Raw genomic sequence first — 24034 nt, forward strand, 5'->3', positions numbered from 1 at the left:
TATATTCACACTATCCGGTGTCACCCAGATGAGGATGGGATCCCTTCTGAATCCGGTTCCTCTCAAGGTTTCTTCCTCATGTCCTCTCAGGGAGTTTTTCCTTGCTCATTAGGGATAAATTCATAAATTTAAAATTTATATCCTGAATTTATATATTTCTGTAAAGCTGCTTTGTGTCCATTGTGTCCAATGTCCATTGTTAAAAGTGTAACACATAAAATTGAATTGAATTGAATTGAATTGAACTGAATTAAGGAAGAAAAATGTTTCTAACTGAAGTGTTGTATTTTAGGATTAAAAAAAAATGCAGCCCCATTTAAAATTTATATCCTGAATTTATATATTTCTCTAATGCTGCTTTGTGTCCATTGTGTCCAATGTCCATTGCTAAAAGCATTATACATAAAATTAAGGAAGAAAAAAAAACACCCCAGCATGTTGTTTCCAAGTGAAGTGCTGTATTTTTAGGATCAAAAAAAAAAAAAAAGAAAAAAAGTAGCCCCTCCCCCTTCAGTGAGTGGGCGGTACCCAAACAAAACAGGTGCCTCAAATTACAAGTTGCCCTGTTGAGGAGCACCTTAAAACCGGAAATGTCACACAGCACCGACTCCGCGTTCAAGCATCCAGCCTGTTGTTAGACGTTAACAAGCGAGTGTGGCACGACTTAAGCCGTTCAGCTGCAGTGTTTCAGAGGTAAAGAGAGTTTGAGCGTGTGTTATTGCTCAGGAAACACCCTACTATGCCTGGGTTAGACTATAAATTCCTCGAGCGACCGAGACGCCGCTTCCTGTGTCCTCTGTGCAACAAGCCGATGAGGGAGCCGGTGCAGGTGTCCACCTGCGGACACAGGTTCTGTGATACCTGCCTCCAGGAGTTTCTCAGGTAACTCACTGTTAGCTTAGCATGCAGAACTTCAAAACGGTTTACTCACTTACAGATGAGCTCCTTTTGTTTTGCCTTGGCTACACCTGAAACTCCATACTACTACCCTCAATAGCACGCAAATAGAAGAACACTACTGTAGGTACTATACTATTTAACCATACTACAGTATTTAGTGCGCTAGTAGCCTGTGAGCTAGGGCATGTTTTGGTCTTGGTTGTCACGTGACCATGTTATAGTGTTTGTTGCATATTTATTACTGTTTTTTTTTTGGGGGGGGGGGGGGGGGGGGTGTTACTCATCTTTGCACATATGAATTTTTTTTCTGAATATAATCTTTTTTTCATATTACACTTAAAAAATACTGTTTATGTTTATAATGTAGGCTACATATTCATCCATGTATTTACACTATATGGCCAAAAGTTTGGACAAATGACCATCATAGCCATATGTGTGTCTTCAGCAATCTGTTGCAGCGCATAATTGTATATAATGACGTATTTGTACACTGAGGCATTACAATTTCCCATCACTGGATCTAAGGGACCCTAACCTGTTCCAGCATGACAATGCGCCTGTGCACAAAGCGAACTCCATGAAGACATGGTGTGTGAAGGTTGGAGTGGAAGAACTCGAGTGTCCTGCACAGAGCCCTGACCTCAACCCCACTGAACACCTTTGAGATGAACTGGAACACCGACTGAACCCCAGACATCAGTGCCTGACCTCACTAAAGCTCTTGTAGCTGAATGAACACAAATCCCCACAGCCACGCTCCAACATCTCTCCAGAAAAGTGGAGGTTATTATTATAAAAACAAAAGGGATTAAATCTGGTAGGGGAGGTTCAACAAGCACATGTCTGTGATGGTCAGGTGTCCACAAACTTCTGGCCATATAGTGTATGTACCTTGCCATTTTTCAACTGTAACTTTTCATATTGTCCATATTTACACTGTACATATTCACACTGGATCTGTGTATACCCATTTCACTATACATGTACTGTAATCGTCCAATTCTGTTCATCTGCTCACTCTGCGCTTCAATACTATCTGGTTAGATGCCAAATGCTTTTTTTTTGCATGAACTATACTAGTACTCTACAATGACAAAGTTAAGTGTAATCTAATTATATTAAACACACTTAAAGAGGGCTTTTATGGAAGCAGCAGAGATTATAAACATACTTTGGATTAAGATATAATACTCACAATCCATCAGCCAATAATTTGGCAGCAGGACAATGCATAAAATCATGCAGATACAGGTCAAGAGCTTCAGTTGATGTTGATATCTAACATCAGAATGCAGAAAAATGTGATCTCCGTGACTTTGACCGTGGCATGGTTGTTGGTGCCAGACGGGCTGGTTTGAGTGTTTCAGAAACCGCTGATCTCCTGGGATTTAAACACACGACAGTTTACTCAGAATGATGCGAAAACCAAAAATATCCAGTTCTGCAGGAAGAAATGCCTTACTGATTTCTTGAGAGAGGTAAGAGGAGAATGGTCAGAATGGTTCGAGCTGACGAGAAGGCTACAGCAACTCAAATAACCACTCCTTACAACTGAGCTCACAACACCCTGAACTTTGAGGCGGATTTTCCCCACTCGGATGTTTGATGTGAACATTAAACGAAGCTCCTGACCTGTATCTGCATAAAAAATTGCATGCATGAGCAAGTGTACAGGTGTTCCTAATAAAGTGGATGGTGAGTGTACTTGTTTTAATATGTATGTAAAAGACAATAAGCCAGTAAGTCTGTATTAGTTATCTTACTTCACCTTGAACAAATGTAAACAAATTATTTACATCTTCACAAGCATTAAAGGCAAATGTGACCTACACGTATCAGTTTACAGCCAGAAGCTTATGTAGGGAATTAGAGCCAAACCGGTGGAGCAAGAAGACAGATGTTGTTTTAAAAAAAACAGCATTTAGCTCAACCCAAGGAATATATTTGCACACTGCGGTGGTTTTTGTGGTCTCATTTGCAAATTTCCAACAATTCACACAACTCAGTTTGTTTGAAATGATACAACGGTTAAGATTAGGAGAGGGCATAACTCTTGTACCTTGTCTTACAACTTTATTTGTATGAAATCAAACAAGCGTGTCATTCTTGTTTGTAGAAATTTTCTCACGAGAACAAGTCGGCAAATAATGGAACAAAAGCTCAACGTTTATTTCCTGCTCAGCTCGCCAGATATGATCGGGTTAATTTGGGAAGCGTATTTATTCGTTTCTAAAGGATGGTCCAAAAAATTTCTGCCGCAAACATTAACTCTGGTTATCAGCTTTATTTGTGTACATGACGGGTTAAACGCCGGCCCCACAACACTGACTTACTGACTTAACAGGACCGGCAGAATTCCAGCATTCTTCATGATAAGAATGGAAGATTGCATTTATTTCTTTCTCAGCTATCCAGATATTTTTATTTTAGTTTAGTTGATGAAATGTAGGTTTAGTTGATGAAATGTAGGTTTAGTTGATGAAATGTATTCATTCATTTCTAACGGCAAGTCAGAGCATCAAATCACTCCAGGTGCATCCTGAGAAATCAGTTAATCATGTACTTCTGCATAATATCACACCATCACATCCTGTCAGCTCTCATAACCCCGATTCATGTCAAAGTCAGTGAGTCTTCTTAAACATGCAGTCAGGCAAGTTGCTTTCTCGAGTGAAATTTTAAATGTCTCTAAAAGACTGTATTGTAACAGTGGTGCTCATTGTTCACTCCGGTGTTATCGCAGTTACGGCTGACTAGTTTCGCTCGCGTTATCAGTCTAACACATGCCGGACAGAGAGGAACTGGTTTCTGCTTTACCTTGGGTTCTTTGTGCAGCAGTGTTGTATTGATGGCGATGCCTATTCGGTAGTAGTCTTATTGTTTTGTTTGTTTTTTTTTGTACAAAGTCTGCAAACAGAAATAATGCTGGCTTATGAGTCAGAATACGCTGCACCTCGTTTATCTCCAGCCTCTTTACATGCAAAGAAAAATGGTTTGTTTTATAAAGACTTCATGTGAGCTGGACCAGTGTAAGCTAAGATGTGTATATATGTATATAAATGTAAAAGACTAAAGACATGAAGCGATCTTGTCTCTAAATGGTTCTTATCTTCTGCCATAAACATTAAAGTTGGTTATCAGAGTTTATCTGTGTACACAACAGGTTAAATGCGGGTCCTAGAGCATGGTGACTGAGTAGCAGGGCCAACGAGCTCCCAGCATTCTTCATGTGAAGAACAGATCATGACATGTCATTTCAAGAAATAATGACACTTACACGAGTGTTTTGCTGGAAAGAATTTTAAAGAGGAGTTTTGCAATATAAGGAGACAATGATTCATGTGTTTGATGACGGACCACAGTTATCAGCGCAGTATCAGTATCCTATTAAGTGTACAGCGAAAAAAAAAAACCTTATCACCAACTAACTCTTAGAAGAAAAAAAGGTCAGGTTTACTGAATCATTGAGAGATCTTCAGCTGTCTTTCTGGGGGAATCCTTACAGTTTCTGTGTAGAACCTTAAACCAGGGAGTATGCTTCTGAATAAAACTTTGTAGGAAGCTAGAAATCTATAAACTTTTCAAATAAACCAAGAACTATTTTTTGTAAGAATGCAGAGTTGTTTGATAAGCTTTCTTTGCACTGATAAGAGGTAACATTAAATATAGTTTTTTAGTTTCACAGTTCAAAAGTAATTACTCTGTGGCTGAACTAAGATTTAAAAAAATCATATTTATAGTAAAGATAAGAAATGGAGGTCACAAAACAAGGTGAAATGTAGATGGTGTAATTCTTGGTTTTTGTAAATACAAAGCAACAATTCTACCACAATCAAAGAAACAATCCAACAAATTAAAAGTGAACAAACGAACAAACTTTATCCGCACGTCTGGCCACACACCTGACATCACCATGAGATGTGACCGTGACAGTTGAGATATATTTCATATTTTATGTAAGGAATAAAACTTAACACGACATGCTGTTATGTGACGAGATCTGAGGTGTGATTTATTAAAGAAAGATAATTTGTACTTTTTATCCGTTATAGTTGCGGTTAATGTTGTGGAAAGTCCGCAAAACGACTTATTTCCTGTTATCTCTTATGGTGTAGCAGCAATAAACACTCATTCTCTCACCATTCTCTCTCTTGCAGCTTGTCATGTTACCAAGAAAGCTCAAAGCCATCTGTCCTGAAGACTTCCCCATGGCAGACAACTTAATTACACCTTTGATTCTGACCGTTAAGCACTGACACTGGAGACTCCTTCCAAAAATGCTAAATAAATTTCTCTTCAAAGAAAATTCACCATATCAACAGTTTTACACGTTTAATCTGTTTATTTTGAGCGCCCCCATATATGTCCCTGTGTTACTATGGAAACGATAACGATGAAGCTTTGTGTCGTTTAGGAGATATTTATTTAACTTTTTTGGAGTTTCACTTTCCAGTTTCTAGTTATGCATTTTCCGGGTTCTTGGTAACGTGACAAGCTGCATTTCTTTTGTCTTTTTAACTTTAAAAGAGAGAGACTGGTGATGGAACGAGTGTTTAGAATGTACGTCATTAGAGAAACTTTTTTTTTTTTTTTTTTTTTTTTTTTTTTTTTTTTAAAAAGCTATAAATGGTTGAAAAGCGTGATGTCATTCATTAATACATTAAATTGTAATGTTTGGGCACATTTAGTGAATATCGAAGTCTGCTATTTTTAGGATATAGGATTTTTAGGATTAGGATTTTCCGGTAATCAGTATTTGATAGCTGATTAGGGACAGATCACAGATACATCGTGAACTTCTTTGTTTATGATTCAACACGATCCTACGCTTGCAAATTCATTACAATTCACATGATGCAACAATGTAATTGTATCGAAAGTTACGAAGGTTAACGCTAGCGTTGGAGCAACGTCGTATACAGTAATTTCTTACAATTTCTTACGACGTGTGAAATCAATTATTCACATTTGTACACTTTTTTGTACACTTGACATCAGGTACAAGTGAATACAACACTTAGCAAAAACACAAAGCAAACAAAGAGGCATATACACCCTGTAATGGGTACCAGCGAGACTAATTATGAGAAACAGAAGTGAACAGTGTGAGGTGATCCGGGTGGAGCTGGAGCATGAATGGAGCAGAACTGAAAGGAAATATGAGCGCTCAGAAACATGCATTAACATGTGTGCCTTTTCTTTTAAAAGGATAAACAGAGTCTGAGGTAGGTGTGTGTGAGAGAAAGAGAGAGCATTACACTACATACACATGGCCGTTGCCAATTAATGACACTAAACCATCCAAAGCAGAGGTACTATAGTTCATTTTTATTTATTTTTTTATTTTTACTTTTTTCATTTTTTTATATGGAATTTCCTAATTTTTTAGTTTCAGTTTAGCCTTTGATGTAACTTTGTTACTATTAATTATTTTTTTAATTGTAGAAATAATTAGATTGTATATTTTTACACATTTTAGTTTTATTTTTGATTTTAATCATTTTTTTCCTATTTATTTTTTTTTTCCCATTGATCAGGCAAGTATGCCTACATTTTTGTGTAAGAGAATTAATTTACCACTAACACGACATCCAGTAACGTTTTCCTTATTATATTATATTATATTATTATCAGACCTACCAACCTTTATACATTTTGCTCCTAGCCCCTCAGTTTAACATCAGAGTACACTAGTATGTGTTATCACTCAAAAAAATTTAAAAGAGTAGCCTTTTTTTTCACTGATAAGATGGGACATGAGTCAGGTGCACAGGTGTTTTGAACTCCCCGATATTAATTGGCACTACCCGGAAGCCCCGCCTCCTTCGGCCATCTCTCATGCCCTCGGCTGGGGAGAGAATGTTTTGAGTTCATTAATATGAAATAAAACCTATCGGTGTATGTTCAACCTAGCTAACAATAGACAAATACATATTTAATATCAGTTAATAAAAAAAAAAACAGCACTACGAGTTTCTGGGAGAAAAAAGGACCCAGGAAGATTAAATAGGCCTACAACAATGTGTCACTCTTAAACAATTTTAATGGTGATTATGATTAGAAAGATGATTAAATGCTATGCTTATGGAGGTTTTTTGTCTCTCCTGTGACGCTCTGCACTCAAACACGTTCAGACGCGTCCGTACACTTTGAGCAGCAGATTAACAGTGAAATGTCAGCCATGTGGACATTAGACAACCAATTTGTCAAAGGACAAATATTTAAAATACATTAAAAATGTACTTTTTTTTTTTTTTTTTTTCTTTTAACTTTTTACTGCGTATTACTGCCAAATCACCTAAAAATCCACCTTGCTGCTGAGCCTTTGCAATTGCCGCTGCCAGCCAGCAGCTCCCGACCGCACAGACGGTAATTATTACACCCTCCTGGTTCTGAGCACTTAAATCGTTGTTGTGATTTTTTTTAAAAAAGGATAAATCAATCAATATTGCATGTTTTGCAGAAATGTCTGATAGTCAGTGCTGATTGTATAACGGCAATCCGAGTACAAAAGATGCTATGCTTTAGTGCTTTAGTCATGTATATGCAAAGAAAAACAATGTTACACTTTGATTACTGAATCAATGTGTGTCTTGCTGTATGATAGAGCTGAATGAATTTCACTGTTCATAATATGTCAAAATATTTGCGAATTCAACAGTATACCTCCACATTCAAATTTTTTTATTATTGTTCATTTCAATCAGGCATTACTTTTTCTGTGGCTGAATCCCAAATAGTTTGCGGTTTTCAGGTTAAAAACAAATGCATTATTTTTAGCTTTAATTTGTAATGAGAGTAGATGTTTTTAGGGAAAATAATTCGGGTTTTCAATTTAAAAAAAAATAAAGTTTTTTTTTTTTTTTTTTAAACTTCACTGAAAATGTAGAGGTGGCACTTTTAAATTTGAAGTGCTTAAACTCGCAGTTAATTGTTGAACTATTTATTAACTACCATTGATTATTCAGTAACCTGCGTGGCATTAAAAGGAAATGGATGCAGGTTTGAGAGTGAGGAATGTAAGTCTGGATCTGCTGAGAGATCCTGAGAGTTTAAGGCATTAAGGGAAAACAAAGCCTGTTAAGCAGATTGTTCTGATTTATATTTATTGTATATTTGTAATTATAGAGCTGCTTTTCTTTTGCCTGTAAGATGCAAATTAATTTAACATACATCACTAATGCTAGTGCTAGTTTTTTATGCAGCAGAAATACACTCTGAGTTGGAGGAATATTAGGAAATGGTATTTAAAATGAACATTTCTCTTAGTGTGTGGGTAACCTTATGAATGCTATAAACATGCATTTTTAAACTCCAGTGAAGTACTAGTTACCTCTTTTGGTCCCTGGAGGGCTAGTGGTTATGCCTCAGCAGTCTCACTCACCGCTGCAGCCTGGGTTAGATTCCCGGCCAGGGAACCAACCCCATGCAACAGTGCGCACTCAGTGCCGGTCTCAAGCCCAGATAAAATTGGGGAGGGTTGCATCAGGAAGGGCATCTGGTGTAAAAATCAAATACATGGATCAATGATCCGCTGTGGCGACGCCTAACGGGAGCAGCCAAAAGAGGAACAACTAATTATCTCTTTTGAGTCACCGGCGATTTAAAAAATTTTTTTTGCTGTTTCACAGGTATACGATAGATATACGAAAGATAATAGATATATGATAATAGATATCCGCTAATATTCTGTTGACTTTATTAGCAAGTGCTAATAGAGGCCCACTGGGGCAGGAATCATGCTGCCCCATACTCCAGTTACCTTCCAAACTGGACTAGTTTACAAATGCTCAGCAGATGTCAAGATCTTGTTTTATAGCAAATAATTGTAATTAAATCTAATAAATTTCTGCAAACAAAAGCAAATTGTAAGTACATCACAGACCCACTTTCTGTACATAATCATTTCTATCATAAGATACATTGCAAAGATTGGGAGACGGAAAGGGGGATTAGTCCGTACATCAGAAATGTGTGCGCATCACAGTGACCTTGTTTCTCACACAAAGGCTGAGAGAAAGAAGAAAAATGTTTCTTCTTTTTCCAATGCCCCAGTTTTTTTGGGCTAGTTTAATTTTTTTGTGCAGTAGCTGGGCTACAGATTCTGCTGAAACCTGGAAACTTTGGTTAATGATATAAGATCTTCAGGAAACTCATCTGCAAACAAACAGTGTTGACTCTCAGCTACCTAATACAGGCTTACTCTAAAAAAAAAATTCACTAGATAGAAGCCTATAGCATAGGTCAAGTGTACTAGCCTTTCGGCTTCATTTTGTTTGAGGCTGTGTTGTTAATAATGTCAGGCTGCCACACCTAAATCTGTGGTCACGATCCGCTGGCGATCTACAGCAAACTCAACATGTCTTCAAATGAATTCTGCAACTGGACAATATTTTAGCATTCATTACTGTTAATGCTTGAATCAGTGTTGTTTACTTGCTCTGTATGTTTTTCTACAGTGCGGGTGTGTTCAAGTGCCCAGAAGATCAGCTGCCTCTCGACTATGCTAAAGTACGTGTTTCATTTTCAGCATCACATCACAGGAAGAGATTTCAGCTCACAAAGCTAACATGTCTTTGAGTACAGTTTGTTGCACTCCTGAGTATTAGCACATGGTTTAATTGTGGTGCTCTTTGGACAAACTGCAGATACATTGCACTCGCTGTGGTCATATGGAGACCTGGGAGTGACATGGTGGTTATTTTATATTTCACCACAGCACTACTGAATGCTCGATTCTGATTGGTAGAAGGTGTTTATTAACAGTAGTTGTCAGACAGTAGTTTCGGCTGCAAGGTTTATATTAATGCACTCATTCTAATACGTTATCATTTCTATAGGAAAAATTTACACAGGGACTTGAACTTAAAGAAAGCAAAAAAAGATTAAAACAAAGTGTCATATTATTAATAATCGCCATGGTTAAGTTCCTGGGGCTTAACTAAATTCTCTGTGTCTTACACATTTTAAAATACAATAGGTGCAATGATTTAAGCACTTTGTGCCGACACAATAGTAACAAAAATGTTTAGAAGCTCAACTCATGGCCTCAATATATATAAACTCAAGGTCATGCCCTTTTTTTGGATTTCTCCCCATTTTTCTCCAAAATTTGTTCACCTGCCCATTCCCACTCTCCTGTTTACTCTTCCCTATCGCACGACAGCTTCACCAACCAGGGAGGGTGAAGGCCAACACGTGAAGTGCTATTTGCCCTCTTCTGCATACAAGAGCTCACAGACACCCATGAATGGTTAGTGTTGCTGTGATTGACAGGAGAGAGAGATTACACCCCTCCCACCCAGAGAGCAGGGTCAGTTTTGCTCTCTTGGCTCCTGGCCATGGATGGCTGTGGCATTGTCAGGATTCGAACTCCCGATCTCTGGACGATAGTGTGAACGTTTTCTGTTGTGCCACTCAGGAGCCATAGCCACACCTTAAAAAATGTAAAAAAAAAAATTGCCAAAATAAAAATGTGTAAAAAATTGCCACCATGTCACCTCAGCAACCCTGTGTAAATATTAATGAATAAATGTACTCGAATAGTATACGTTTTTCTTTTTAGTTACAATTGCAGATCTTTCTGTCATACACAAAATTAATCCTGCAAAATGAAAATAATGGATTGTAATGTGCTGTGTAGATTTTTCCGGATGTAGAGTTGGAGCAGCAGATTCTGGCTCTGCCCATCCGCTGCATTCACAGCGAGGAGGGTTGCCGCTGGTCAGCACAAAATAAGCAACTTCAGGTAAAACGCACACGCGCACACACACACACACACACACACACACAGACTGACTGCTTTTCTGAAGGATTTTGACATTTTAGTAAAATGTGCTCTCTGATTTTTAGCTATATAATGTGCTGAGAGGGAAAAGTGGTGAAAATTAAAAGCACTATTGAATTCTGGGACCTGGTTGGTCAGAAGGTGTTGATTAATTTTCTCTAACAGCAGCTCTGACAGTAGTGCCAGCCATAATTCAAATAACACATTTATATTAACGTGCTCATTCTAATAGGTTATCATTTCTATAGTAACCAAAAAATTTACAGGAACTCATGGCAGATGATCCACATAAATGTAAACCTAATAATAAATGGATTTTAGAAACACGTTTTTATTTAACAAAGAACAATGTATAATAGTTGAGATGATGAAGTTTTCAATAAGGAGATGTTTGTTTAACATTTATGGAAGGAGTCTCCAGCGTCAGCACTTTTAGAGTTTGTCTTTTTGTCTTATTAAATTCAAGAGAGAGAAAAAAGTGAGAATGCTGAGGGAACGACAGCTGCTGTAACATAAGTGATAACAGGTTCTTATGTGGACATTCCATAACACTTAATGTAACTATAAACTGATAAAAAGTACAAAGTGTTTTTCATAAATAAATAACTAATTGTTGACAGATTGCTGGGGAACAAAACACTTCAGGATGTGCTGCTGTTGGAAAATAATCAACTTCAGGGTGGTAAGAGTTGCTCCGTTTTGCGTCAGGCCACATCACACTACCCCGTTTTTGATTATTTTCCTATAACAGCATGCCCCCTGCTGTTTTATTCCTTACATATTGCATTGCCATTGTCCTTGAACCATAGGTTTACATCATTACGTGTGTCTTTTTAAATTAAATGATGGAAAAAAAATACAAAGATGGTAAGTACGATAAAGAAAAAAGGTTGGCCCTCAGCGTGCGCTTCAGCACTCTCATGTTTATAAAGTTATAATTTGACCTGTTTCAGAGGAGGGTATTAAGTTTCATCACGGTTATGAGCCTCTACATTTAGCTACCAGTAATTAGGCTACTGTTATTATCAGAGGAAGACGATGCAGGCTGATAACAATGAGGTCACTAACAACTGTGAAAGCAGAGATCACGTTTTATTCGGACTCATTATGAAGAAAACAGCTGCTGATTGTAGATTTTGGTTCATTTATACAAAATGATGGCCTAAATATGCCTCAGATGAGTGCACTAACTACATTTAGTTTGTACAAACTTAAAAATGAGCACAAGTCATCTCATTTTTCTTCTGAGATATTTGGATTGACAGGGGGAGAGAGTATGCCCCTCCCACCCAGAGAGCATGGCTAATTTTGCTCCCTTGGCTCCCCATCGCGGATGGATTTAGCATTGTTGGGGTTGGTCTCTTGATCTGCCAACAATAAAGCAAAGGCTTTTCTCTTGCATCATTCAAGAGCCATTTTGTTTAGTTTTTTTGTTTTGTTTTGTTTTCCCTTCTGAAAAATCCAGCTTGGTCAAATCACCAGCTGGTAAGTGCTGATAAAAAGGATATGGCTTCTGAATACTAGCTACTAATGGTATTAGAAAAAAATATTTTTTGAAGAAAAAAACACAACAATTTGGCAATTAAAAAATCTCAATCATTTATTCAGTGTATTCATGTCATAAAGAAGCTGAAAAATAACTTTTAACAAAGATGGTGTACCAGTTCGAGCAGCTCGGCCTGTGTTTTGGTAGCTTTTTCAGACTAAGCTGGATTTTTCAGCTGCTCTACAAAGTCACCCAAGCAATAACAGTTGGATCATACATTCTGTCTAACCATTAAACTGTGACACTGTACTGTACCTGGGAGAGAAAATACAAATGATGTGGGGCACCAACATCCAACCCATAGCTACTGAGCTGTCAATCATATGCATGCCAATTCACACAGCTCATCTTTTTGCATGTGTTTTATTGAAGTTGCTATAGGATGGAGCCAAGAAGTTTCAGAATGACTAGCTACACTCAGTACAACCTTCAGTACAATGACTCATCATCAATCTCTCTGCGTCTGTGTCTGTGTTTTAGGCCCATCTTTCAGTATGTACCTATAACGTGGTGCCGTGTCCTAACCGCTGCATGCTGAAATTGTTGAGGCGTGATCTTCCTCAGCACCTGCAGCATGACTGCACTAAGAGAAAGCTGCGCTGTGACCACTGTGCCGAGGAGTTCACCGGGGAAGCACATGAGGTCAGACCTTATAGAGACCCTAAAACTCCCATTCCATATGATCAGAAAATGAATAAAAGGGCTTCTCTGACCTTCCTGCAAATGGTCCATTCACAGTAAAAATGCAGCACAAATTAATAGAATGCTTTTGTTTTCTCATCATACGGGGCATTGACTTCGTGAAGGTTTTGTGTGAAGTATTGATGTGCTTTCAATTGTAGTTTCATTTCGTTATGTTTTAGTCACTTATTTAGTCATTCATTATATTTATATTTATTTATTTGTTTATTTGCTAATAAGTTCTGAATTTTTTTTGGTATTTTAAACAAGCATTTGCCAGTAAATTTGTTGACAAGTTTAAAACTTTTCAATATCATGAACTTTCTATGATAGAAAGACTATTTGTGTGTGTGTGTGTGTGTGTGTGTGTGTGTGTGTGTGTGTGTGTGTGTGCGCGTGTGTGTGTGTGGGGGGGGCTGATGATGGGCTCTTGTCCTACCCAGGGTGCATTCCTGCACTGTGCCTAGTGTTCCCCGGATAAAGCCTAGATCCACTATATATACACAATAAAGCTGTTACTGAAGATGAATGAATGAAAAAGACAAAAGTATTAATTATAGATAGACTATAATATGTCTGATAAATGTCTCCATCCTGTAACAGAGGCACCAGGACATGTGTCCAGAGGAGAGTGTGTACTGTGAGAATAAGTGCGGGGCTCGTATGGTGCGCAGATTGCTGACCCAGCACAGTCTGTCTGAATGCCCCAAACGCAAACTCTCCTGCAAATACTGTAGCAAAGAGTTCCTCTACGACACCATTCAGGTCTGTGAGTTAAGGTTTATCTAATTATCCAGTGAACAATATTAAGAATGTTAGCATACAGTATTTTGCCTTTGTCGGAAAATCAATGCCTTTTCCCTTTTTTCTCTTCTTTTTTTCCCCCAAACAGCATCATCAGAGCCAGTGTCCACGCTTCCGAGTGCAGTGCCCCAACAGCTGTGGCACACACGGCATCGCCCGAGAGGATTTAATGACTCATATTAAGGAGAGCTGTGGGAGCGCCATGGTGCTCTGTCCGTTCAAAGATGCCGGCTGCAAGTACAGAGTATGGACTAAAGTTTCCCTTTCCAGCCATAACTGTCACTGAGTTCAATAGATCCGAGGTTCTCCGACTTTTTGTAGCCAGGGATGCCTTTAACTGTAAAATAAATTCAGTGCCTCACCTAAGCAGATTTATTTCACAAGCATAATTTAAATTTAAAATTGTAATTTGTCTAACCTATAGAGTTTTCTATTACTGAACTTTCCACTCACAGAACACTTTATGGTCCAAGCTGGCATTATATAATGTCCTACTAGTTTTTCAGTTATTGAGGTTTGAATTAAAGAGTGTAATATTACATAAACATACATTGTAAGTACAGACAGTGGGTCTATGATATGTACATATACATACATATACATTTTCCACTTCTGTAACGAAATTCCACTCTGAGAACCACTGTGCTAGATTAGTAACTCATTATAACTCAGAATTCTGTTCTTCCTGCTAGTGTTCCAAGCCTGCAGTAGCCCATCACCTGGACGAGGCCGCCCACTCTCACCTGTCTTTACTCTGCGGCCTTGTGAATCGGCAGAGACTCGAGCTGCGGGAGCTGCGGCGTCGCGTAGAGGAACTTTCCGGAAACCAAGACGGCACTTTGCTTTGGAAAATCCCCAACTACAGCCGTCACCTCCAGGAGACCAGAAACGGCTCCAATGACACTTCAGAGCTCTTCAGCCCTGCTTTCTACTCGCATCGCTATGGATACCGTCTCCAAGTCTCCGTCTTCCCTAACGGGAACGGCAGTGGTGAAGGAACGCACCTGTCTGTCTACATCAGAGTGCTCCCGGGCGAGTATGATGGCCTGCTGGAGTGGCCGTTCCCTCACCGCGTCACCTTCTCACTACTGGACCAGAGCGACCCAGCGCTCTCCAAACCGCAGCACGTCACCGAGAGCTTCAGCCCAGATCCCAACTGGAAGAACTTCCAGAGACCTCGGCCTGGAGCAGTGGGGAGCGTACGCGCGAGCTGTCTGGACGAGAGCATGCTGGGATTCGGGTACCCCAAGTTCATCTCGCATGAGCAGATGAAGGAAAGGAACTACATCAGAGACAACGCGATCTTCATCAAAGCTTCCATAGACGTGGTGCAGAGAATAATCAACTGAGCCGAACTTGAGTAAAAGGAGTCAAAGGAAACAAGTAAAACTGTCCTTTATTATTAAGGCATTATTGCATATGATCATTATGTCTTGATATTTTACTGAAATTTAAAGGAAAAAGAGGAGGAAAGTTAATAAGGGCTACATAAGTGGACAAGGTAAAGGATAGAGTAGAGTTAGCAGGACGGGGAAAGCAGTTCCATCTCAGTACGGAACTTCTTATCCAATTTACATAGGAACGTTTAGGGATAATAGGATGGGTCTAGCAAAAATGTAGGCTAATTCAGTTTTTAAAGTTTAATCATACTGTTACAATTGAAATCATCTTTACCCTATATACAGTGGAGGAAAGAGTACAAAACACAGTGTTGAGTAAAAGTACTGCTACTGTAGTAATAATTCACGTAAAAGTAAAAGATGTGATCGAGAAAAGTACTCAAGTAAGAGTAAATAAGTCGTCTGGTGAAAAGCTACTTCCCCAGATGACGTTTTTACGTGTCTACTACTGACACAACTAATGTGAAAATGTTCTGTAAAATGATGAAAAATGATATTAACTAACCAAGTGAACACCTCCGTTATCAGCAGTATATAAAGAAAGCTAATATTAGCAACATTTAACTAAGCTAGCTTATGTTAATCCGTGCATGTTTCAAGCTATATTGTTAGCTATCTAGCAAAATGCTCCTTACGCATTATTCTATAGGCTGTAACAGCACTTAGACATATACAGACGCTTGCTACTGAACACCAAAGCAACATTTTATGTTTAGTACAGAGCTCTAATTCTGTAAAGCATCAAAAGATCTGGGTCGTTAGCGGGATTCACTCAGCTAGCTAATGGCTTACCTGTACATGTTTCCACAGGTTGGATGTTGAGCTGTGAAATGCTGATCTCCAGGGGTTGAAAATTTTATTTAAAAAAAAAAAAAAAAACCCATGTAAATGTACTGTGATTTAATTACTTTAATACGCAGAAAATATCATTGACGTAGCTTTGTAACAGTCCTTCATGTTTAGCAAGCTGAAGATTCTCCACAAGTGAGTGCTATTAACACTGACTTTAACCAGGTTATATATCAGTGTAAGGAAGGAAACAAATATAGAATTAACCATATAGAATATAAAAACAAATATAGAATTCAGCCACCCTAAAACCACCCTAGATTTAACCCAAATCTATACACTTCAACTAAGTTTATAAGGATATAGGACTACGTATCCTATAATGATCCGTTCAGCGTGTTTTTACAGCCCTAAAGAACAAATTAGCAATTGTATCTCTCAGATTGCAGTGTGTCTCAGTTTTTAATCTTAATCTCAAGATTATTTTGGCCACTTTGGAATTCTCAAAAAAATTCTCACTTGTGCAAAAGCAGCAGCGTTGCCACTGGCGAAGTCTTCAAAATACTTTTCTATTCAAATGCATTTTGTGTCATGATTTACAAGAGATGTGTATTCCACATGTGCTTTGAAAACACACCATTCTGCCTTGCAAATAAAAAAAAACTCAGTGATTTCGCTTGAGCATGACCGTGTGTGTCATGATTTTTTTGAAAATGTTTTTTTAAAAAAAAAAAAAAAAAAACAAGTGCCATCTGTATGGTGGTGCAGTGAGAAGCATTACCACCTCATGGCTCCAGGCTCCCGGGTTTGATCCAAAGCTCGGGTTTCCGTCTTCGTGGAGTTTCACATGTTCTCCCTGTGTCCATGTGGGTTTCTTCTGGATTTTCCAGTTTCCTCCCATTTCTCAAAAACATGCCAGTTGATGGATTAGCTATTCTAAATTTCCCCTAGGTGTGAATTTGTGTGGGGTCGTGACCTCAGAATGGGTTTCTACCACCTCTCTATTATCTCCTCTCATACCACTACAAGCTTTTTTTAGTCTTCGGTCCAAAAGTTATTGTCTTTCCATGGCATGTGCTCAAACTCCCAAACCAGACTTTCATTCCTCACTCTCATAACTACATACTTTTTTATTTATTTGATTTACGTTAGGAGAGAGTGGGGTCAGTTGTAATATTTGTCACATTTATTTGTTTGTAAATCAGATGAGTAAAATATTCTAAAACTGTAGTTTTTTTTTTTTTTTTTTCCGACACGATAGGTACATTTGTCTGCTAACTATCTATCTGTTAACTACTACTCATAAACAACTAATTTTCAAGGATATATTCAATTAAATCAAAGGACTACAGTGTTGGTGGATGCTGTCAGTTGTAACATCTCAATTTATTAACATGCAGTAAAGAACTCTTATGTAGTTGTACAGTGTTTGCACCAGAAGAATTTTCTCTGCGAAAATGTGTTCTTAAGTGGGTGTATAAATACCAGGCACAGCATATGATTAAGAGCTGATGTGCTTTATTACATGCTGTAGCAGTGTTGTGTTGTAACAGTTTGCATTCTGTTAAATGGAGGTGTCTTCTCCATCATTGCCTTCACGTTTATCTTCTGCCTGAATTGTACAACAAAACAAAGAAATTGTCAGTATAACAATGTTCAGCTGAAGTAGAGAGAATGCTCATCTTCTGAGTCTGTCGTTCGCTCGGCTTTAAGTTAGAAACCCTGAATCAACATTGATTTTGTCTAACCCTAGGCTCAGTTCTGAATTTTGAGTGCTGTTCATGTTGGTCATTGTGGGTTTCCTATTATTTATGGATGGTATAAACGCTTGTTTAATGCAGGTGTTGATTATTTGTCTTATTTGGTAAATTTGCAACATGGTGCTATAGAAAAAGCCTTTGCCCTATCATTGGGAGATTCCGAATTTGATTCCCAATGATGCCACTTCCATCCAGGAGCCAAGGGATCAAATATAACTGTGCTCTCTGGGTATGAGGGATAACATTCTCTCTCTCTCTCTCTCTCTCTCTCTCTCTCTCCCCCCCCCCCTCTCTCCCCCTCTCTCTCTCCCCTGTCAATCACAGCAACACTAATGGGTGTCTGCAAGCTCATGTGCACTATATGGCCAAAAGTTTGCGAATACCTGACCATCACATTCATATGTGCTTTTTGAACATCCCATTCCAGATTTAGTCCCCCTTTGCTGTTATAATAAGCTCCGCTCTTCTGGGAAGGCTTTCCAGTAGATGTTGGAGCGTGGCTGTGGGGATTTGTGTTCATTCAGCTACAAGAGCATTAGTGAGGTCAGGCACTGATGTTGGGATGTCGAGAAGGTCTGGGGTGCAGTCGGTGTTCCAGTTCATCCCAAAGGTGTTCAGTGGGGTTGAGGTCAGGGCTCTGTGCAGGACACTCGAGTTCCTCCACACCAACCTTCACACACCATGTCTTCGTGGAGCTCGCTTTGTGCACAGGGGCATTGTCATGCTGGAACAGGATTGAGCCTCTTAGTTCCAGTGAAGGAAAATTGTGATGCTACAGCATACAGAGACATCCTATATAATTGTGTGCTTCCAAGTCTGTGGCAACAGCTTGGGGAAGAACTACATATGGGTGTGATGGTCAGGTGTCCACAAACTTTTGGCCATACAGTGTATGTGGAAGAAGGCAGATAGTGCTTTCCTCTGAGTGTGTTACACTGCCCTGTGACGCAGTATGAGCAACAGTTTGAAAAGATGTGGTACGTTGGCTTCGCATGTCTCGCAGGTAGCCTACACATCCCCAGTTTTTAGCTGTCGTTTGATAGGGGAGAGCTGGCTGGTGGGTGGCAGGTGACCAAATTGGGGAGAAAATCTCATAAAGACCCTCCAACAAAGCTTTGTGTTTGATATAAACTGTATCACTGATTAATACCCAGAATGCAACAGGAGGCATTTGACTTGAGCAAAAATCAATTAGCAGCTTAATTTTGTTTAAGGAGAGCAGCCATTACAGATGGAAACTTACTTGCAGCAGCCTTGGCATAGGGAATTCCTGATCTCCATAAATGATCACAGCATTTAACTCCATTGGGTCGTCTACACACTGAACAGGAAGCTACAAAACATGGAGAGAAAGACCTACATTCAAATTTCTATGTGGGAATGAAACACTGTTTGTGTGCATTAATGTTATTTTAATTATTTGTTATTATCAGAAAATAAAAATGATTAGCTTAATAGGTTAACAAGATTGATGCATTATGAACCAATAGAACAATGTAGCACTAACCACCTCCATTGATGGTACTCTTAGTCCCTGACCTAGTGAACTATCATGAGGATGTGTTTTTGATAGAGACCACAAAACACTTCTGTAAGTCACTCTGACTAAGGGCATCTGCTAAATGCTGTAAATGAAAATGTAATTAGTGAAAAAAGCAGCAAAATTACCTGTTCCTTTTCAGCTGAAGTAGAGCACAAAGGTTGGTGGTGTGAAAGTAGACAACCCTGAATCAACATCATCATTGTTATTATTGTTGTTATTATTAGTTGTAGTAGTAGTATTTCTAAGATCGCACATTGGTTGAAAAATTAGGCTATGGTTCCCTTAGCTGACATTATTTACTTTATTAATTAACATAATTTAGTAATTAATCAGTAATGTCAATTAATACATGTCTCAACTAATTTTGTTGACATTTGTTGTGGACATGTGACACAAGTCCACATAAGTTCACATAAATTAGCTAATACTTTAATTACAGCATGTTCCTGAATGCTGATCATTTTCTAAACTCCAGATATAAATACTGGAACTTGCTTTGCAGTCTCAGTTCTTAGTTTTGCCAGTTAAAAACACAAATGTGTTCATTAAGGTCTTGTTCATGGTGGTTAATTTGTCTTATTCATTGATTTCACTGATTGATTGTCAAGTGTTTGTGACTTTGTTAATGTTGCTGATGGTACATTAATGTCAAAGTTCTTGGTTTGTTCATGTTAACTAATGCACTAAATAATGTCAGTTAAAGGAACCTCAGTGGAAAACGTTACCAACGTGTTTAAATAAAAAAAAAAAAAAAAAAAAAAAAAAAAAACACATGAATTGATCAAAATATTTCCATTTAACACACTAATTCAATTCAAAACATTTGGTGAACTCCAACATTGATTTATTTTTCCCCAGGAGTTTACTTCAAATTACATTCGGTTTCCAGTGTACTAACTCACCATTATATAACAGTCAAGATCAAATCATTGTCTATAAAATAAATTTCATGTTATTTCTTTATTCCTCTTTGTGAACCAATCCAATTGTTAAAAATCGTAAGAATAGGAATGAAAATGATTTGTATTTCTAGTTTCATAGTATCTGCTTTATAGCTTTTAGCTTTATAGCTCTACTAACACCTATATAAATTTTCGATGTAAAATCTGTTCACATCTTAAAAGAAAAGACCAAAAGTCACGGTAAACAAAAAAATCCTCTCGTCTATCCCTAAACAAATAAACAATGTCCTGACGAGTAGCCTACAAGATTGACTATGAATTAGACAACGTTCTGTAGTATAAAAATGGAAGTAAGATATTGCAATGATTAACTCCTACCGTCTTGGTTAGCATATTAGCATAACATGATAGTTAGTCAAATATATATTTCTCAGTAACTGACAATAACAAGTTAATAACAATAACAAATAAGCCGTAAAATGGCAAGTTAAATACAATTTGCCCCTTTGTGTATTTTGAACCTGAATAATATTGTCATTTCTTACTTAATATTGACGGAAATTCAAGTTGAGGCCTATCGGCAGTCACACAAAAATGAGCCTGCGTGACGAAGTCAAAGCTTAAACTAATCCACGTATTTAACTCGCATGCTGAATCGCAAATGTTAAATATTTCACTTATATTTCCCAATGATTGATAATTAAGACCTATATAAATTTTCTAGGTAAAATCTGTTCACATCTTAAAAGAAAAGACCAAAAGTCACGGTAAACAAAAAAAATCCTCTCGACTATCGCTAAACAAATAAACGATGTCCTGACAAATAGTTGACAACAAGGTTGACTACGAAAGTTAGGAATTAAAATAGACATTTATGTTAAATTGTTAGTTGAAGTCTATTTAAAGCTACGAAAAATATAATGTAAGAATTATATTTAAAGCTATGGTAGCTTACCATCACAGAAAAACAATGTTTTCAGAAGAAGGAGCAACGTTAGCGTCACCTAGTGTTTGACGAAGTGAAAATACGCATGAAGACTGGACTCTAAAATCAGGCTTAATTACTACATTAGAAAAATCTGTAGTAATTAAGAAACAATTACTAAGTTAGAAAAAATTATTCCCTGACTATATGGATGACTCTCTTATGAAATTGTACACATTTATGTTGTTTAACTATAAACAAAAATCTATAGATTTATATTTAAGATATATATTTAAGGAATTCATTACCTACCAGCTCACGGAAATCATCCTGGCTTCCAGTTTCTTGCCACAGCAGATTCTCATGAATTTAAGTTAATTCCTGAGCTCCTGAGTTAATTCCTGAGTTAATTCCTGATCAACTGCTGAAGCTTGTTAAAATCTTAACCTTTTTCGGAAAAACCTGAAGATTTCTGTTTTTTCCCCGTGTGGAGCTAGGAATACTAATTTGAAAGTCTTAAAAATTAATTTAAACATCATTGTAGGGTAATTCCTTGAAGAAGTATAAAAATAAAAAGGTCGTCCTGTGAATTTGCTGTCCTATTTGAAGTATGATGAATTTGCTGTCTTGCTGAGAAGTGGTTGAGAAGTGTCACGTACCCGCCCCTGCTGAAAAGCCTCAGAACAACAGGAAGAATGTGGGTTTTTTTTTTTCCCCTTAAGCATTTCTTTTAATGTGGAATGTTCTACTAATCTGCAACTTTGCAAATTTTCAACGTCTTTGTGTCATTTTATTCATTTTTCTCTTTTTTTTTTTTCCTGGAGAAGAAAAGCAAAAGACACATTAACATGCTCAGAGGTAATGTCAAACATCAGTACTTCCCTCACAATTACGTATAATTATTTACCATTATAAACTGTAACAGTCCATCAAAAACTAGCAGTAGAAGATTTCTTTTATATTTATGTCATTTCTTTCCACTTAGGCGATGTAAAATTTCAAAGGGTGCTTCTGCTTATACCAAGCCTTTTTACACTAAGACTGTAAAGTAACAAAAGTAAGAAACTCGAGCAGTGTGAATACTGTATGTAATACTTTCTGTATGTACTTTATGTGCTATTCTACAAAGCCTAACCGCTTTAAGGCTTCAGTGTCAGTACTTCACCATGAAATCCCACATATACCTTACCTTCTCACAGTAAAAGTGAAACCTTTCCTTCCTACTGTGTATATCATGAGGGGGGAAAAAGCGTTGTGCAAATTGTTAACGGTTGTGGGTTGTAACTTCATCTGCAACTTCACTTTGACCACAGAAATCTGGCATGACGGCACAACCGTTTACATAGAAAAGTCAAAGTATATGTAAAGATGGAAGTGATGCCAGACGTGGTTTTCTAATCAGCAAAAAAGGGGGGGAAAAAAATCCAATCTGGCAAGTAATGAAGTATATAAAGATGTGTGAGGAAACAAATTGTCCTGCATTATCTGAATTTCCTGAATACGGTCAGGTACAGGATGTCCAGCTTGTTTTATTAGTGTGGCAGTTATTAGTACAGCAATACTGCACTAATGAATGAATGAATGAATGAATATATATGCACATGCTTTATACATAAAGTGCATGTATAAAGCATGTGCATACTTTTTTCACAAAGAAATCAAAAATCTTGAACCGATTTAAAGAAGGCATTAGTATGATGTGTATTAGGGGTGTAATGATCAGAGGGAGTAATGATGGATTGCTCAGTTGATTTAAAAGGCAACGACTGAAACAACAATTATCATCAGTTATATCTAATTATACAATTACACTCACCGGTCACTTTAATAGGAACACCTGTACACCTTATAAGATAATATGTAATAATTAATGCCTATAATATACATTCATGCACCGAATATGTCTTAAATGTCTCATATATGAGTTAAATTATATAATCAATTCAAATGCATATACAGTGGGGTCCGAAAGTCTGAGACCACACTGAAAATCTAGGATTTTTTTTTTTTTAATTTAAAATTGGAAATTTCGAATTAGAATTTTGTGTTCAGATGAAACTCCCATGGATTTGATCTAAAATGGATCATAAAGTTTTGCACAAAGTTGTGGGGTCCATGCCAGCTCGAGTGCACACTGTCATTAAAGCAAAAAACAGGACATACCAAATACTACAAAACTCATGTAAATAATTTTGAAGACTCTACTTTTCACTCAAGTTGTTGTCAATAATATAATTTGTAATGGAAATTGTTGTATTAAATTAGAAAAGAATGCGAAATAGAAGCATTTTCACTAGTGCGCTCATCCTTTTGGACCCCACCGTATGTCTCCACAAAAAAAACGCATTTTGAATGTGTGCGCTTTGCTCCACTTCACATAGATTTCACATAGTCATCTTTAAAATGACTAAAATGAATGGATTGTTTGTCTATCGACTCGTGAATTTTCTCCAGACTGAGGCTGGGTTTAGTCACCTAACCACTTCTTACAACTTGTACATTAAATTTCTGTTCTCAAAGGTTTTCTGGAGACATTATCACATTATCTGGGAAACCCACCCCACATCAACAGAAAATTAACAGAACATCATTCTCCAACAAATCAAATGCTCCCAAACCAGACAGTCAAGTGCAAGAGTTTGCATGCCTCTTCTGCATTTACTGAAAAAAAAAAAAAAAAAAAACAAGTCCCTGGTGGTCCAGCGGGATTATGTTAGACCTCAGAGATGTTCATTATTAAAAAGGAGCAAAATGGTCAAATAGTATGTGTTAAGGGTAATAGTTAAAAAAAGGTTTACCTTTCTATAAGCTATTTGACATGAATATTATGACGAAAATTACTTTTTGGAATATTTTCTGTTGTTTGCATTCTTATTATTGCATTTTAATGTCTATACAAGAGTTAGGCTCCTTGTACACTTGGGCAATAAATCAACATTTTAATTCTGATTCGATTTTGCCCTGTTTGGAACTGTTGTCTTGGTTCAGATATGC

The 24034-nt window shown here is 37.5% G+C and overlaps 1 protein-coding gene and 1 long non-coding RNA gene across 2 annotated transcripts; one reads left to right on the forward strand and one right to left on the reverse strand.

Moving 5' to 3' along the window:
• The first annotated feature begins 549 nt into the window (after window positions 1-549).
• On the forward strand, window positions 550-16591 carry traf4b (tnf receptor-associated factor 4b). The gene is made up of 7 exons (XM_026938428.3): window positions 550-882; window positions 9363-9414; window positions 10547-10651; window positions 12717-12878; window positions 13521-13682; window positions 13810-13965; window positions 14414-16591. Exons 1-7 carry the CDS (start codon window positions 740-742, stop codon window positions 15068-15070), a joined length of 1437 nt encoding a protein of 478 aa, XP_026794229.2. The 5' UTR covers window positions 550-739; the 3' UTR covers window positions 15071-16591.
• Window positions 16592-17406: 815 nt separating this feature from the next.
• On the reverse strand, window positions 17407-22462 carry LOC113541697 (uncharacterized). The gene is made up of 4 exons (XR_004579592.2): window positions 21353-22462; window positions 19339-19395; window positions 18914-19003; window positions 17407-17522 (listed from the first exon to the last, which is right to left on the reverse strand). It is a non-coding gene; the product is annotated as an uncharacterized LOC113541697 (long non-coding RNA).
• Window positions 22463-24034: the final 1572 nt, after the last annotated feature.

This window comes from Pangasianodon hypophthalmus, chromosome 15 (assembly GCF_027358585.1).
Source record: "Pangasianodon hypophthalmus isolate fPanHyp1 chromosome 15, fPanHyp1.pri, whole genome shotgun sequence".
Lineage (NCBI taxonomy): Eukaryota > Metazoa > Chordata > Actinopteri > Siluriformes > Pangasiidae > Pangasianodon > Pangasianodon hypophthalmus.

Bases quoted from the DNA above. Each gene is read 5' to 3' on its own strand.
- traf4b (XM_026938428.3), top strand. From the start codon at position 740: ATGCCTGGGTTAGACTATAAATTCCTCGAGCGACCGAGACGCCGCTTC. The intron at 9,415-10,546 runs GTACGTGTTTCA...TGTGCTGTGTAG, and splicing joins TGCCTCTCGACTATGCTAAA to ATTTTTCCGGATGTAGAGTT. The intron at 10,652-12,716 runs GTAAAACGCACA...TCTGTGTTTTAG, and splicing joins CACAAAATAAGCAACTTCAG to GCCCATCTTTCAGTATGTAC.